This window comes from Mus caroli, unplaced genomic scaffold (assembly GCF_978045245.1).
Source record: "Mus caroli unplaced genomic scaffold, Mus_caroli_1 scaffold_17, whole genome shotgun sequence".
NCBI lineage: Eukaryota > Metazoa > Chordata > Mammalia > Rodentia > Muridae > Mus > Mus caroli.
Window position 1 is genome coordinate 42,487,034 of NW_028227272.1, and position 17,748 is coordinate 42,504,781.

At 42.6% G+C, this 17,748-nt stretch overlaps 2 protein-coding genes, 1 long non-coding RNA gene and 1 pseudogene across 4 annotated transcripts in view; 1 reads left to right on the forward strand and 3 right to left on the reverse strand.

The window, feature by feature from the left end:
* Positions 1-7,013: 7,013 nt before the first annotated feature.
* On the reverse strand, positions 7,014-10,945 carry LOC110311310 (OX-2 membrane glycoprotein-like). Its single transcript, XM_021184577.3, has 3 exons — positions 10,882-10,945; positions 7,956-8,294; positions 7,014-7,318 (listed from the first exon to the last, which is right to left on the reverse strand). Exons 1-3 carry the CDS (start codon positions 10,943-10,945, stop codon positions 7,014-7,016), a joined length of 708 nt encoding a protein of 235 aa, XP_021040236.2.
* A 1,043-nt stretch (positions 10,946-11,988) lies between these two features.
* On the reverse strand, positions 11,989-13,436 carry LOC110311311 (TNF receptor-associated factor 4 pseudogene; annotated as a pseudogene).
* Positions 13,437-14,387: 951 nt separating this feature from the next.
* The window catches only part of Slc9c1 (solute carrier family 9 member C1), a 65,760-nt gene continuing 62,399 nt past the window's right edge, over positions 14,388-17,748 (forward strand). Inside the window, exon 1 of one of the 2 annotated variants that reach the window (XM_021185158.2) lies at positions 14,388-14,451. The gene's annotated coding sequence lies outside the window, so the exon portion shown is untranslated. Of the gene's footprint in view, positions 14,452-14,575; positions 14,638-17,748 lie in introns of those variants that run through there. The other variant, XM_021185159.1, reaches the window with a different exon arrangement.
* The window catches only part of LOC110311692 (uncharacterized), a 34,983-nt gene continuing 31,865 nt past the window's right edge, over positions 14,631-17,748 (reverse strand). The window contains exon 3 of the long non-coding RNA XR_002379986.1: positions 14,631-15,009. This is a non-coding gene — a long non-coding RNA (uncharacterized LOC110311692). The remainder of the gene's footprint in view (positions 15,010-17,748) is intronic.

The window sequence follows — 17,748 nt, forward strand, 5'->3', positions numbered from 1 at the left end:
AACCACTCTAGAAATCAATCTGGAGGTTCCTCAGAAAATTGGAAATAGATCTACCTGAAAACCCAGCTATACCACTCTTGGGAATATACCCAAAAGATGTCCCTCCATGCCACAGGGGCAATGTTCCACTATGCTCATAGTGGCCTTATTTGTGATAGCCAGAAGATGGAAACAACCTAGATGTCCCATGACAGAAGAATGGATACATCCTGAGTTTTTCAGGCAAATTGATGGACCTAGAAAATATCATCCTGAGTGAGGTAACTCAGACCCAAAAGGTACTCATAATAAGTGTATATTAGTGAAAAAAAAAGTACAGAATACCCAAGATACAGTCCACAAAACTCAAAAAGGTCAACAAGCTGAAGTGTTCAAGTGAGGACTCCTCAATCCCACTTGGGGGAGAGAGAAGAAAGCAATTACAAGTGAGGAGGGAGGGAGGGACCTGGGAGGGAAAGTGGACAGGGTAGATGGCAGGGAGAGAGTGGAACCTGATCTGATACTGGGTGAGGGAAAAGGACCAAAGCCCTGAGGGCCAGAAGAAAGAATGTAAACAGGCAACCTCTGGAAATAGGAGGTTGGGGTTGACCCTCCAGAATGCACCAGAGACCTGGGAGGTGAGAGACTCCCAGGACTCAAAGGGAGGGATCTTAGATGAAATGCCTGACAGAAGGGAGAGGGAACTTATAGAGCCCATCTCCAGCAGGAAGACATGACATCAAATGAGGGATGGGGTTGCCATCCCACAGTCACATCTCTGATAAATAATTCCTGTCTGAAAGAATTACAGGAATGGAAATGGAGAAGCGCCTAAGGAAAAGAAGGTCCAGTGACAGGCCCAAAGTGGGATCCAGCTCAAGGGGAGGTCCCAAGGCCTGACACTATTCCTGAGGCTATGGAATGCTCACAAAAAGAGATCTATCATGACTGCCCTCTGAAAAGACCCAACAAGCAGTTGAAAGAGTCAGATGCAGATATCTGCACCCAACCAATGGACAGAAGCAGCTGACCCCAATTGTGGAATTAGGGAAGGCTTAAGGAAGCTGAGAAGAAGGGCGATTCTGTAGGAGGATCAGCAATCTCAATTAATCTGGTCCCCCAAGATCTCTCAAACACTGGACCACCAAACAGAGAGCATACACCAGCTGATATGAGGCCCCCAACACACATACAGTAGAGGACTTCTGGGTCTGTGTACATCCAGAGAAGATGCACTTAACCCCCAACAGACTGGAGGCCCCAGGGGAATTTAGAGGTCAGGTGGGGCAGGGCGTTGGGTCAACCATGTGGAGACAGGGTGTAGTGGGGAGGAGTTGTGGGATGTGAAGCAGATGAGGGGTGGATGGGGGGTACAGGGAATGGAATATGGAGTGTAAGAAATAAAAAGAAAATAAAAATTAAAAAATAAAACCTTTCTTCTCAAAAGAAGGAAAAGTACCATAGAAGAACTTAAAGAAAATGTTTATACCCCCCCCCCAGAAAATATGAACAAAAGAAAAAAGTCATGGATATTAAGATGAAGTAAAATCCTAACCCAGATTGTTTAATGTACTTTTAGTGATGAAATTCTTCATGAAATGAGAATATATTCCCAATTTACTGATGCTTAGTGGTTCTTGGTTCCTGGGCTAATGTGACCAAATCAAGGGAAAGTTACCTATTTCTCACTAGTTTATACAATCCAGCTGTCATTCATCCTATCCTAATATGGGAATAGAGAAGAAAAGGTCTCATTAACCAAATCGTATTATTTCAGTCTCTCACCTCATTCTTGTTATAGTAATTTCACGAGAACTGTCAATATACAGGAGTAGAAACATGACCAATAGCCAGAGGTTTACTGCACTCCGTGTCACCAAGTATACTGGCTGGTTTTGTGTGTCAACTTGACACAGCTGGAGTTATCACAGAGAAAGGAGCTTCAGTTGAGAAAATGCCTCCATGAGATCCAACTGTAAGGCATTTTCTCAATTAGTGATCAAGGGGGAAAGGCCCCTTGTGGGTGGGACCATCTCTGGGCTGGTTGTCTTGGGTTCTATAAGAGAGCAGGCTGAGCAAGCCAGGGGAAGCAAGCCAGTAAAGAACATCCCTCCATGGCCTCTGCATCAGCTCCTGCTCCCTGACCTGCTTGAGTTCCAGTCCTGACTTCCTTTGGTGATGAACAGCAGCTTGGAAATGTAAGCCGAATAAACCCTTTCCTCCCCAACTTGCTTCTTGGTCATTATGTTTGTGCAGGAATAGAAACCCTGACTAAGACAAATTGGTACCAGCAGAGTGGGGTATTCCTGTGACAACCTGACCATGTTTTGGGGAGGACTGGGGAAGGACTTTGGAACTTTGGGCTTGAAGATCCATTGGTTAAGAGCTCTGTCAGATGTTGTGTAGGAGCTTGGAAGATAATGCTGAGAACAGTGCAGAAGATGGAGGTCTGGTTTATGAAAATTCAGAGGGAAAATTAAAGACTCTTTTCAGGGCCATTGCTGTTTTGATTGTGAAGATTTTGTAGTTCTGATTAGCTGGGGCTGAAGAATCAGCTGTGATTAACAAGATACCAGAACTACTAAAGCAAAAACTTTGTATTACTGGGACTATTGATGCTGGTTAACTGGAGCTAAGAAATTAGCGGTGATTAAGAAGAGACCAGCATCATTGATGTGACATCTTCTGGAAGGGTTTTCTGAAAGCACAAAGAGGCTGTGTTCCAGAGATAGGCAAGGTTGTACTCCTTCTGCAGCGGGACTTGGTAATGTGTAAGGGTCACCCAGGTGGTACTGGTTTTGAAGGCATGAAGGGGTCACACAGAGCAGCTAAGGCTCGGCACTGTGAGAAGCCATGGAAGGCCATTGGTGAAGGTGCAGCCTCAGTTGCAATTGAAGGCCCAGGACTGAAGGGGTCATGCAGTGTTTTGGAGATGCCAGTACCATGAGATGACCACCAAGAGCAGCAGCAGCAGTGGAGTACAGGCATCTGGAGCCCAGAGGACGACGTGTGTGCTGCAAAGGGCATGGCTGGAGAAGTGACCCAAGCCCTTGGAGGAGCCCAGAAGATCTTGAGTTGGATCCCAGATGTTGGACGGTTGGAGATTGATTTTTGCTTTGATTGTGACTGTGCCCTGATATTTTCCCTCTTGAAGGAAGAAACTATTTTAATGGAGCCCACAGTTAAGAGACTTTTAATTGTAAAAAGACTTTGGATTTTAAAAGAGATGGATATTTTAAAGAGATTGAGATTTTAAGAATATGTAAAGACTGTGGGACTTTTAAAGTTATTTAGACCTTGGGGACGAATAAGAATGTAAGGGTTGAGGCTTACTAATGATGTGTTTGTGTGTCAAGTTGACAAGGGGTCAATTATACTGGCTGGTTTTGTGTGTCAACTTGACACAGCTGGAGTTATCACAGAGAAAGGAGCTTCAGTTGAGGAAATGCCTCCATGAAATACAACTGTAAGGCATTTTCTCAATTAGTGATCAAGGGGGAAAGGCCCCTTGTGGGTGGGACCATCTCTGGGCTGGTGGTCTTGGTTCTATAAGAGAGCAGGCTGAGCAAGCCAGGGGAAGCAAGCCAGTAAAGAACATCCCTCCATGGCCTCTGCATCAGCTCCTGCTCCCTGACCTGCTTGAGTTCCAGTCCTGACTTCCTTTGGTGATGAACAGCAGCTTGGAAGTGTAAGCCGAATAAACCCTTTCCTCCCCAACTTGCTTCTTGGTCATTATGTTTGTGCAGGAATAGAAACCCTGACTAAGACACCAAGTGAGGGTCTGGAAACTCTGTCAGCTTGCACTGTATAACAGGGAAGGGGAAATGCACAGAACTTCCTTATCCTTCTTTTAGTTTCCAATAACCTGCTTGTCTTTCATCGGAGAGTACTGTTATATTTATCTCAAGCATAGTACAATTAGTATTAATTTTGTGGTCTATTTAATCATCTAAGCCTTATTCTCCCTTGGAGAATAATTTGGATCCCTTTATTGTAGGTTCTGATGGTGAAGCTCCTTATATGTCATATGTTCATAGTTAAAACTGAATTTTGTCCCAGTGGTGTTGCCATAGCTTTGCATCTGAAGTTCAGCAAACATAAAGACCCCAGGCTCTTCATACCTGTGTCTTTCAGATTCTAGGATGTATCCAAGGAAAAAGCAGAGAAGGTGAATCCCTGTAACACATTTCACCTGCTGGCAACCTTTGTTTTGTAAAGGCTAAGGTCTTAAGAAGGGGAATATTTTACTAGAATGGGTGCCTGTTTTCCTTAGCACTCTGAAACCTGAAATGCATCTGCTAATTTGAAAAATGTCCAGAAATCAATATCAAGATATACAAGGCTACAAAGCTCAAATGAAAAGCTGATGGTCTGCAGACAGCACATGGTTAATGAAATCCTGCAGCGGAGTGCCTTGGTGGCCATTGGCAATCCAAGGGTGCCTTATTTCATACAGGTATTTATAGTTCCAAATAATTTGTTCATATACCAATATAGTAATGCAAATTATAGCTACTTAAAAACACACTTTGACCCAATCGGAGGACTATTAAGAAAAAAAATCTGACTAGCCAGGTATAATGGTGCATGCCTTTAATCCAAGTATTTCAGAGACACAGGCAGGCAGATCTCTGTGAGTTCAAGGCCAACTTGATATACATAGGGATTTCCAGGTCAGCTAGAGCTACATAGTGAGACATTCTCAACCCGCTCCTTCCACAAATGAAAATAAGGAATCTAACACTCAATATTCAAGAAGATGTGGGGAAAAGAGGAATGCTAACTCACTGCTAGTGGAGCTACAAATACTTTGGAAATTGGTGTTGAGACTTAACAAGCAATTAAAAAGAGAATTACCAAATGGTCCAGCTAGACTCCAGATTCCAGATTCTACCATAGAGGCACTTGTATGTCCATGCTTATTGCTGCTATATTCAGAGCCAAGATGTTCATCAACAGATGAATGACTAAACAAAAACATGGAATATATATATAATGTGATATTATTCAGTTGCAAATAAAATATAAAATCATGGAATTTGTAGAATTTCATCATAATGTAGAATGTTCATGAAAATCATGAACATTGAGAAAGGTAAAAACAAACTCAGAGTGACAAAAGCCCTTATATTCTGCCTCATGTGGATTCTATACAGTGTGTGTGTGTGTGTGTGTGTGTGTGTGTGTGTGTGTGTGTACAGGCCTAATTGTGATTAAAGTCTTTTTTTAAAAATCTGGAAAAGAGAATGAGAGAGAGTAATCTTACTAGGTGTATACCTAATAAAAGAGGTGGGATCAGGGTGTGGACACATGGACCCGTGAACCCCGAAAGAGAAAGTAAATCAAGAGTGAGGAGGCTCTAAGGCAGAAGGCACTAGGTGGCAAGGGCATGGGGGAAATGGGAGGAAGGAAAACCACAAAAATTCACGTTGTTTTCAAATGTCATAATAAGATATACTGATCTAGACAAGACAATTTTTCCTAATGCTATTCACCTATCCTTGTAGACCACAGCCTAGCATAATCGCCATCAGAGAGGTTTTATCCAGCAACTGATAGAAGCAGATGCAGAGACCCACAGGGAAACACTGGGCAAGGCTCTAGGAATTTTTTGGAATAAGGGAGGAAGGCTGGTAGGAGCCAGAGGGATCAAGAACACCAGAAGAACATGGTTCACAGAATCAACTACCCAGGGCTTATAGGAGCTCACAATCTGGGACCTGTATGAGTCTGTACCAGGTCCTCTGTATATATGTTATGGTTGTGTAGCTTAGTGTTCTTGTGGGACTCAGGACTGCCTCTGGCTCTTTTGCCTGTTTTTGGAACCCTCTTCTTCCTACTGGGTTACCTCATCCAGCCTTGATATGTGTGTGCCTAGTCTTATTGTATTCTCTAATGCTATGTTTGATTGATATCTATGCGAAGCCTGCTCTTTTCTGAAGAAAAATAGGGGAGGGGTGGATTTGATGGAGAGAGAATGGGAGGAAAGAAGGAAGGGGAAACTGTGGTCAAGATGGAATAGATGAGAGACAAAATTAATTAATTAATTAGTTACTTAGTTAAAAAATAAAATTTTAAAGTGAGGAAGAGCCAATGGCTGTCACCAAATAGATGAAAAGAACAAAACTAACATTAATTAAAATGTTATGAAAAAGTTTAAAAAAAACCATATGTGACAGAAAAGTAAAAATGGGTATCATTGCCTCAGATAAAGAAAAAACAAAAACTATGAAAGAAAAAAAAAAAAAGCAAACAAAACACAGGCAAACACAGTAAGGCAAAGAGTATATTTAATGACCCCTATTGCAGCATGCAAGGTTAAGGTGGTCAAGTATCTGTGTTCTTTGATTTGACATTTTAAATAACATCTTTCCCTACATCACTAGTTGTATTGGTACTCACAATGTAGACCTGGCTGGCCTTGAACCTGCAGAGATCCTTGTGCTTCTACAACCAAGTGCAGGGATTAAAGTGTGTGCTACTGAGCCTGGCTTGATTGATTGATTCTTTAATCATGTGCGTACTTTACACTGATTTACTTCTTCAAAAATAGCTGGCTTGTATGAATACTTTTCATAATAGATTTTTAAAAGATAAATCTTCTCTCCTCTCTCTTTCTTTCATGTGTGTACATGTATGTGTAGGTCTCTCTCTGTGTGTAAGTGCACGCTTGCTTGCATACATGTTTGTTTGTGTGTGTGTGTGTGTGTGTGTGTGTATACTTGCATGTACTATGGAAGCCAGAGATAAACCAAGCTATCCAACTTGTGGCTTTGCTAACATTATTTATCTTAGAGAATTTAATTGAGAGCAGAGGGTCACTGATTACTCTAGGCTGTCTGGCCAGCGAGTCCTCATAATTCATCTTCACTTGCCTGCCCAACATTGGAATTAAAAGCACACACCCACAAATGGCTTTTCCTGTGGGCATCAAACTTGAGTTCTGTGCTTTCATGACAAGCATTTTACAGACTAAGCTGTTTTTCCCACACCAGCTGCCCCCCCTCCCCCCGCGCCTTTAACCCCACTGTCTCTTACTTACCTCCTTCATTGACTGGCAGATGGACTATCTTCTCTTCATTTCTTACGGGGTGAGTCATGGACACAACCAGGTTCTGGAGACCCAGGGACCTCGCAGTTTTCAAAGAGATGTTGTAGATTTTAGTGACAGTCACTGTGGCATTGGCATTCTGAGCAAAGTACTCTTGTAGGTGGACTATGACTTGGGAAGGGTAAACAGAGATTCCAGGGGCAGGCTTTCCCACAGCTGAACCATGAAGGCTATAAAGATCTTCAGAGCCAGGAACAGACTGGAGTTCAGTTATGAGTTCAGATACAGCTGAGGCAAAGAGAGGGAAACAAAATCACTACAAAAGCAAGTCATACCAAATTCTCTGCTGTGAGAGGGTGGTCTTTCCCCCAATTTCTATATGATACACAAATGCTGAAAACACGTCCCTGTCTGATACCTCTTGACAGATGTCACAAAACTTCCAATATCTTTTGCTTTGTCCACTGACTGCTGTTTCAACTTCCATGCATCTATAAATTATATTATATACATCCCAGCACTTTACATTTATAGCAGCATAATACAGAACTTGTGTTCTTACTAGTACTGTGTTTTTGCTTATTTAAGACTGAGAAACACTAATTCCCTTAGTTTTTACCTTCCGTTGTTCTTGTCTGGGATCTCTATTTTTCTCACACTTTCTTCTCCATTTAATACTCTGATACCTTCTGGCTTTTCTCCACTCAATGGAAGCCAGTGCAGCATAATTTAAAGAAATGATTGGAGGTGGGAGGCAGTGCTGTCTGAGCATATCAAGTTATTAGTTAATCTAATACCTTGGATTAATCATCATCACCTTTTCATTATATAACTTTCCTTCTCTGAACAACATCTTTAAAAGCTAAAGCTATAACTCCATGAGGTATAACCCCATAATAGGACCCTTGAGAAAGAGGCTCTATACTTAAAATGGTAAGGCAGGTTTGTTCTCCATGGCTGCCTCGTGGGAAAATGTTAAACAGACACTTGTAGCAGGCTTCATCTTCAAATGTCACTCCTTGGATAGTCATGAAGGAGGTGCTGGGTTCCAGAGTCTTGCACTGCAGCCTGTTTACATATGGTGGGAGAATCTTTTCTCCATATGTATGGCTGTAAGTGCCAATATTGTGAGGCAAAGAGCCTTGGATTTTCTGCCAGGTGATTTGCAAAACATTTGCCAGACTTGTGAAGTTGCAGAAGAGGGTCACGTTTCTTCCCAGGACAGCTGTTTCATAATTCTTATGCTTTATTCTCTGTAAAGACCCTGAAAATGAGGTTGAGTATTAAGTAAAATATAGATGCATACTACTCCAGATGTCCTAACAGCATTTCTCTTTGCCTTATGATAACCATTTTTTATTACCTCTTCTACACAATAGGAAACGGCACACTCTATACCAAGGATGTATGATTACAAGCAAGCTTGTATCAAATAGTTTTCCAAAACTTCAGTGTATCTAAGCTGTACAAAATCATGAGGAACATCTTAAACACATGAAGCACATTTGTTAGAGAAGCCCTGTGTTCATCAGGAAAATCTGGGCTCGTGCTTCACATGGGCTGATCTGAAGGACTGTGGTCTTCTAGCAATATTTTACTTTCCTGTAGCTCAGCATGTTCCGCTCCATAATAGCCTTAACTGACACGACCTGACTCACAGTGTCAAATCAACACAAGGCCATCGGACAGTTAAAACCACTACAGACATTTTAGTTTTCATAAGTAGTTTGTTCCTTGCTTTCAGCAAAGGATTAAATACACAAGAAAACCGAAAGAAGAAGAAGAAGAAGAAGAAGAAGAAGAAGAAGAAGAAGAAGAAGAAGAAGAAGAAGAAGAAGAAGAAGAAGAGGAGGAGGAGGAGGAGGAGGAGGAGGAGGAGGAGGAGGAGGAGGAGGAGGAGGAGGGAAGGAAAGAAGAAAGAGAGAGAGAGAGAGAAAGAAAGAAAGAAAGAAAGAAAGAAAGAAAGAAAGAAAGAAAGAAAGAAAGAAAAGAAAGAAAGAGAGAGAGGAGGAGGAGGAAGAGGTGGAACAGGAGGAGGAGAGAAGGGAGGAGGAAGAAAAGAAGAAAGAAAGAAAGAAAGAAAGAAAGAAAGAAAGAAAGAGAAAGAAAGAAAGAAAGAAAGAAAGAAAGAAAGAAAGAAAGAAAGAAAAGAAAAGAAAGAAAGAGAGAGAGAGAGAGAGAGAGGATGGAAGGAAGGAAGAAAGGAAGAGACAATCAAGCTGCCATCACTGATTCATAACAGTCTCTACACTGTGTAGTCCCTCACCAGCATTTGTTCCCAGGCCCTTTCTCTTTACAGTGAGAGCTATACCATGATAGAGATCTTTCTCATTATGCATTTTATTTACTTAGTCTTTACTGTTGCTAGGGATTGAACCTCATGATAATAAAAAGCTTTATCATTAAACCTCAGCCTCTCTTTTTCCCTCTTGTTTTTCTTTTCTTTTTTAACTGTTTTTTTTATTTACATTTTAAAATGTTATCCTCCTTCCTGGTTTCCCCTCCACAAATCTCGTATCCTTTCCCCTCTGATTCTATGAGGGTGCTCCCTCACCCACTCACCCACTCCTACATCACTGCCCTAGCATTCCCCTACACTGGGGCATCAAGCTTCCACAGGACCAAAGGTCTCCCATTCTATTGATTCCATATAGGGCCATCCTCTGCTACATATGCAGCTGGAGCCATGGGTCCCTCCGTGTGTACTCTTTGCTTGGTAATTTAGTCTCTGTGAGCTCAGGGGGGTCTGGTTGATTGATATTATTGTTCTTCCTATGGGTTGCAAACCCATTCAGCTCCTTCAGTCCTTCCCTAACTCCTCCATTAGGGTCCCTGTGGTCAATACAATGGTTGGCTGTGAGCATCTGCATCTATATTGGTCAGGGAGACAGTTATACCAGGCTCCTGTCAGAAAGTATTTCTTGGCATCAGCAATAGTGTCTGTCTGCCCCTCTTTGACCATGATTTTGGCTTCCTCTCCTAAAATATTTTTTTAAAGATTATATTCTAGGTTTTTAATTAGCTTGTTGTGGGGATATGTGCCCTTGAGTGCAGGTAACGACAGAAGATAAGGGGTCTTTGGATCCCCTGGAGGTTGATTGGCAGGCGCTTGTGAGCCTGGTGATGTGGGTGTTTCCAATAGAACAGGGGTCCTACAAAAGTATATTATTTGCTTTTAACTCTTAACCACTGAACCACCTGTATAGATCATTAACCCCAACTCTTAAAGGTTCATCATAGATGCATATAATCACCTTAACATGAAGCCAACTGATAGTTTTAATGCTCTCCATTCAGTCACTCAGTATGAGCAGAAAATAATAGGATGATATGACATAAGTTCTCAAATTAGGTCCGCTTGCAATGAGAGACAAATCCAGAGAGCAGATTATTTATATAACAAAAACATCTTAATGAACATGAAGAGTCTTGAGACAAGTCGGTCTCAGATTTAAAACATATGTGTGCTGCTCAACTGTGAACACAGCCATAACTCTAAGGAGCAGACACATGTGAAGAGGTCCTTTCTGTCTAGCAGATATGCTGCCTTTAAAGTTACACAGAACAGACATCATCTATTACAGGAAACTATCTAGGTTCAGCAAGGTGTGCACACCTCAGAAGCTGTGTGCCCATCTTCATTCACACTTCCCCCACTTTCTATAGTCACTATTTTAAATATAGTCACACTATCTGATTTGCTAGCTGTGAGAGTATACACATCTATGGTGAGCACACAGAACCAAGCGCACGTCCCTCTTAACTACTTGTGTGGTAGTAAATGGCCTGCAAGATAGTATTTGTTTGCCATTGACTTCCAGCTAAATATCTGTAAAAGAAAATAGAGTTACCTGATTCTTGTGCACAGGGAGGAAGCATTAAGAGATGGAGAATGCAATGAAGTAAAAAGCCCATTGAATCTGTGCATGGAGTTGCTTCCTTGCTGAACTTCCAACGGACAATGTAATTTCCTCCTACTTTTTCCCACCAAAAAAAGTTATTCATTACCTCATCAACTGCTCTCAACGCCAGACTGAGTTGTAAAGAACAGCATTTCAACTAATAGCTAGAGAAGTACTTGGAAGGAAAATGGATGAAACGTTCCATCCACATAGAATCAAAATAAGCCAGGGCTATAAAGAGAAACCCTGTCTCGAAAAACAAACAAAACAAAACAAAACAAAAAAGCCAGTCTCAGAAAGACAGCAAGTTTTCTTCTATTTGTGTATCTTAGATTTAGTATAGATGTGTAAACCATATGTATGCATCACTATACATAACTAGAAAGCAGGAGTCAGTGGACAGGAAAGACTAGTGAGACGCCAAAGGGAGAGAAGAAAAAGTGAGAGAAAGGAGAGGTTATGGGAGGCGAATACGGTCAGACTACAGGATCCACTCAAAAGGAATCGTCTCGATAAGACCCATGCAGTGATCATCTGTCAAAATCAATAATCTTTTCACAAGCATAAATACTATTATTTCATTTAATAACCTAATTCTATTTTTTATATATATAAACACAGTTCAGGATTTATTTTAAAAAATCAGAGTTTTCCTCCTGTGCCCACCTAAGCACTAGAGAAATAAATAACCAGAGAGGGCGCCACTGGGTGAGTGGAAAGAAGTTAACCTCAAGGCAGATTCTTCTAACAACCCCTCCTTTTGCCAATACCTCCCACGCCCTCTATGGTTCTTGGGACATAGCACCTGAGCAGGCACCTCAGTCCAGGTAGAATGTGGCTGGCACCAAGGCATGTCTGCCCTGCCCAGGAGGGGACACAAGCCCCGGGATCACGTTTCTAGCCCTTGATAACCCTGAGACCTGCTCCCCTCAGGGGCCAAGGATGAAGCACCAATTGGAGGTACCTGAGGGGTAGGGATGCTGGGTGGTAGTAGGGAGAGTGAGCTAACAGCCTAGGCAAAAGAAGCTGAAAGGAGGTCCGGCCCTCAATCTAGTTTCAGCCAGTGCCTGAGATCCGGTCCCGCCTCCCTTCCCACTTGAAGCCAAAAGTCTCTACTCTCAGCTGAGGATCTTCTGCGGTAAGGATGAAAACCGCATCATCCCGCATGTAATTTCGTTTTCGGATGTCCTGGTGGGAAATGAATTTAGGGTAGCCAAAGCCCAGAGAACTCTCATCCAAGGAGCCTTGCCAAGTGCCAGGCTTCTGGAAGTTCTTCCGGTTTGGATAAGGGTGGAAGGTCTCAGTGACATGCTGTGGCTTAGCCAAACCTGGGTCACTCTGATCCAGCAGGGAGAAGGTGACCTAGGCGTGCAAAGGGCCACTCAAGGAGATTGTCAAAGGTGCCTGGCAACACACGAATGTAGATAGAGAGTTGTGTGACTCTCACCACTGCCGTTGCCATTAAAGAATGCAGACACCTGCAGCTTGTAGCCATACATATGGGTACAGAAGGCTGGGCTGAAGCACTCCAGGTTAAGTCTTGGCCTTGGCCTCTTGTAGAAGACGCCCATAGCCGCCAAACTTCCAGATGAGCACTCCATCACTGCCTGTGGATAGCTCTCCCAGCTCTCTCCACAGCTCCCTCAGCTCTTGCCACTGCTGGCTCACCAGGGCACACATCATAGCCAGATGTGGCTTTACGCTCTCCGCCATGTGACGTCCCATTGCCAGCTTAGGGCAACCGTGCTTGCAGCTAGACTCTTTGAAAGGGCAGAACACAAAGGTAATGGGGCAGCTATCCTTCAGATGGGTGGGCAGGTCCTTCCGAGCCACAATGCTCACTCCACATTGGTTGGGGCAGGGAACAGGCAGGCGTGGGTATTGGTACCAGTGGCTCTAGATGGTGTCGTAAAAAAGATCCTTAGTACAGTAGACACAAGACTGGACGTATTTGGGGCACTCAGAAATGGCATGCTGGGCCAACAGTCGCCTCATCATGCGGTTCCCACACTTGCTCTCACAGTACACATTCTCTTGGGGGCACATACCCTCGTGACTCTCATAGGCCTCCCCACTGAATTCACAGACACACACACACAAAGTCACACTTGAGGCTGTATTTAGAGCGATCCTACTGCCAGTGGGTGGGCAGTTCACTCTGGCTCAGCATGGCCAGGCAGTGATTCGGGCAAGGGACTATATTGAAGCTCCAAGTATTCAAGTGGCCCTGTAGATGACACAGTGGCCCATGCCAGCGGCAGCCCCCCTCACTGTGGATGCTGCGTATAGACAAGCCTAATACCTGGATCTCCAGTCTGGGTCTGGGTAGATCTTGGCATAGCTGGTCCTCAGGTCCTTGGAAGATTCCTTTACTGAGGAACTCTTGCAGGCAGGTGTCGCAAAAGCGGTGGCCTCAGGTAGACACCTGCACAAGCTCGCGCATGGGTTCCCAGTGGAAACAGCAGCCACAGCTTGGACTTCTCCAGGAACTTGTAGTCGGGCATGGCGCGCTGGCAATGGGCACGTGGTAGTCTCACAGCCCGCCCCTTACTCTGGCCAAGTTTCCCCTTAATTCTATTTTTAATATAAGAAAGGCATTCAGATCTTATCATTTCCATGTAAATGCTTAGTTGAGATACTCTTAACTTTCATTCCATTAAAACTTTATAAGTAGTTTATCAGTTTTAAACTTTCATGGTTTCTTTGACCATTTGCGAAATGGATTTACACTGTTAACTTGTGGAGATAATTCCTTTCAATGATCCCTATCGTTTGGAGCTGTCAGGCTGTATAAGGCTAGGAACGTTTCTCCACACAGCCAAGATGACAATGTAACGCTCTCCTGCTTGCTCCCTGTCGGTGACAACTGCAGAAGACTAAGGAGTTGTGATGCTGCCATTTTGGACAGCTCCTGCTGAGGCATCTCTGGGCAAGGGCAGGAAGGAGGGGCTGGAAGCTGCTTTGAGGGATTTTGCAGCGCACCACTTAGGGACTACACTCTATGTGTCTTGATTGCATTCTTCTGTTCCCAGAACCAAGTCCTCAACCCAAAGTTTCAAATCCAGCAACCATAAATTCTGCATTCAAAATATCTATAACCTCACTGTATCCAGAAGACTCTCTCTTACTTGAATTCAGAGAAAGCACTGTGCATGTGTTCATGGCCAGAAACTCACTATACCACAGCTTAAATGTACAAAATATATTTACTGGATTGCATTTATTGTAATGTAAACAATACATTTAACTGGAGGATTCTTTTCTCGATCCTTTACTATTTTTCTAAATAAGTACAGCTTTAAATTTTTCAATGCCTTTAATACACAGTAAATGGATGCTGTTTCTATGAGCCAATCAAATCAGGAGTTAGGAACCTCTAGCCAGTAGGCACATAGTAGGGGCGGGGCTTGGAACAAGTAACTGTCAGTGAAGTTGCAGTTGGTTTTGGACAGTTCTGGAATGAGAGGAGGTTTCTGGCGTCCATTTCTCACATTCTCCAGGACACTCCTGTGCCCGATGGTGAGCCCTTCTGTTGTTTCTCTTTCTGGAAATTGACCTTTCCAACTGTTACTTGGTCTATGATGCTCCTCTGTTGGACGATCAAAGGAAGCCACAGCATTTAGCTTTAGAGTTGACTCCTCCATTTAGGTCCTTGGGCCTTACTTGTTACAACCAAAGACTCTCCCTAAGATCAGTTGTCTCATGGTGAGTTGCTGGCTCGCCCCTTCACCATTAAACTTTTTATATCAGTTCTTGAGAAACTACTCACCGCCACGTGGATACCGACTTCCCATTGATGAGGTACTAAGTAGTCATGCCCTCAACAAAAGTGAGGTAGAGGGTTGTCAGCCCGGGCTGTTCACTGTGGGTTCCCAGCACCCTGAGTAGAACTCCCTCCCTGTTCAGGGTCAGTGAGTTGGAAGGCTGTTAAATGTCTCAGAGTTCACTAAGCAGACATCGAGACCCTCAGTTGTATCCAATCCCAGTTGTGAAATTGTGAGGCTTGCACTTCATAGCTTGTTCAAATGAGTAGGGCGTCCATTGCACACTATTTGAGATAGTTCCGTCTCTGCATTCCTACAAGATAGTAATGGCAAAAAAAAAAAAAAAAAGTTTTCAGGAGCAAAGTGAATGAATGTAACTTTCCTGCTATGAGAAAGGGAATCTCTCTGAGCTTTGGTTGGCTGGCCACTAAGGGTAATCAACATGCCATCTTTTGAGAGGGTAGACATCAATATCTCCAGTCAAACAAGACCAAAACATTTCCTTGGTGAAGTCATGTCTGAAACTATACAGGAAAAATCATTATGTTTCTCATAATGAGACTTAAACTTATAAATTTATCTAAACATACAAAGCTGGTTTATTCTGCAGAAGTTTTGATGGCATTTTTAATCTGGTTGTTTTTCCTGTAGCTTTTGTACACATATCTTTAAAATACTAAAGTATAGAACTACTAGCATTTACAAGATAATTTGTGATGAAACATTTTTGGGGGGAAAAGGCTATTTGGTATATGTTTAGTATTTACCACACCATAAACACGACATTAAAAATTTCTGTTGAACTTAATCTGGGGTATCCCTAAATGTCGGCAATAATCAAAACTTGGGGTAATTATTTAATTTTCTGAGGCTGGTTTATTAGAATTAAATGTTTTAAAATGATTTGAGAAATGAGGGAAGTGTTTATGGGACTATGTGTTCCAATCTGCAGTTCTGAACCAGAGACCCCCCCTCTGCTGTTTTAAATGCTGAAAGCAGGCAGGGAGGGTCAAAATGGGACTCGTATAGTACCCATGGCCCAGGATGCACTCTGGATCGATGGCGTTCACCTCTGAGGGTAGTAACTACGCATCGGGATACTTTTCCCTCTCAGCTTTCCAGGTGACGTGTGTTGCTGCTGAGATGGATGGAGTGTCTTACGCGGAAGACAGAGCTGAGTGCCTTTGCTCTATTTCCAGATCAGTCTCAGGCTCTTGTTCTGTTTTGTCTTTTTTTTACTTTTGAGGTAGGCTCTTGCGTAACCCAGTCTGTCTTTGAATTTGCTCTGTGGCCAATGATGTTCTTGAACTTTTTATTCTCCTGCCTCCATCTCCTGAGTGCTGGGATTTACAGGTATGTGTCACTTTGGTCTGTTTAAGCTATGCTGAGGATTGAACTCACAGCTTTGTGCATATGAAGCAAGACTTGTAGCCCTATCTTGAGCTCTTGTTACATTAAGAATACATTGAAATATATGTTCTTTGATGAAATACAAACACACACACACACACACACACACACACACACACTTTAACTCTAGAATCTAGACTGATCCTTACGGTTAGAGATCAATGTTCAGGTAGCCTGACTGATGTGCTCTTAGCTGGGGCAAGTTGTTCTACTGGACACAAATAGTCCCACAGAGCATCAAGTTTACACATGAAATGGCCAGGTGTGATGTCACATAGCTTTCATTCCAGATCTTGGGAGGCAGAGGAAGGCATTTATCTATCTATGAGTTTGAGGCCAGCTAGATGTAGTGAGACCCTGTCTCAAAAATTACTTAGTTAGTTAATTAATAAAACAACTAATTGAAACAGATACAAGATACTTGTGTGAGCGCTGTGACTCCATACATCCCCGCTTTCACTTAACAGCAAGCTCTTTGTAAATGACATCACAGTGCTGTTTATTCAGACTTGCTCTCATTATAGGTTAGATTTATTGAGATACCAAATAACACTATTGTCCCGACACACCCAAATTATAGGAAATCCTCACCCCATAGACCTTTTCCAAAATCTCTCAAAGTGTAAATCTCATAAGAAGTTCTCTGTAGCATCATTTTACCAAGGTACTCCATGGGCATTCCCCTAACTGCTATGAATAGTAAAACCTGCTAACTACACATGCATTTGTGATTGTGGGCATCTTTGTCACAAACCTAATCAAAATCAGTGCTAAGCTTTGAAACTGAAAAACTGAGGGACAGTTTCCTTTGAGCGGGGAGAATTACAGCAATTGTTAAGTAGTTACATATTAAAATCACCCGGGACATGTAGGTGATCTCTAGGCACACTGCTCGATATCAGTATAGCTCCGCAGGGGATGAGAAATTCAGAGAGCTGAGTGACATGGGCTGGGAAATTAAACAAATATGAAAACAAATCAATGGAGTTGGAGAAAACAGGCTTTCCCACTACAAAGAGAAGCTAGACATACCTCTGTGTCCAGGCAACCTGAGCATGGAGTTTGTGCCCATGTGATGCAGTCACTATAAATACTGTGTACAAGTCTTATTGATGCTAATGATACAGGAACACTAAGAAAGCAGGATGCAGCATCGTTATAAGAGAATGAGCTGATCAGTTTAAAGAAAGCACAGAAAATCAACTCGGTGAGACCCATGTGGGCGATTTTACTGTTCTGTTTACACATTCATTATTTTAAAGTTAAACATAAGAACATATTTATTTAATTTGTTTTTCAAAACATTGTTTGTAACCAGAAAAGTACACACACACACACACATACACACACACACAAATATATTTATATTTCAGGTCAACCTGGGCATGAGGAGTCCTTGCCCCCCACCCCACAAGATAAGAAATCTTGAAGGCAAATAAAGACCTCTGATATAAAACTGTTTTACCTTGGGAAGAGATAAGTTCTCTGAATGCGGCTATTGTTCATTGTTTTAAACTCTTATCAGACTCAGGGCCTAATAGTGTTCCACATGGGATAAAGTCCTGGTTGCGCCCCATAATCAGCCTCCAAACCCAGACACTATTGCATATGCCAGAAAGATTTTGCTGAAGGGACCCTGTTA

Coding starts and splice junctions, on each gene's coding strand:
- LOC110311310 (XM_021184577.3), bottom strand. CDS start 10,945: ATGGGCTTTTTACTTCATTGCATTCTCCATCTCTTAATGCTTCCTCCC. Junction 8,295..10,881: donor TCCCTGTGCACAAGAATCAG/GTAACTCTATTT, acceptor CCTCATTTTCAG/GGTCTTTACAGAGAATAAAG. Junction 7,319..7,955: donor AACCTGCCTTACCATTTTAA/GTATAGAGCCTC, acceptor TCTTTGCCTCAG/CTGTATCTGAACTCATAACT.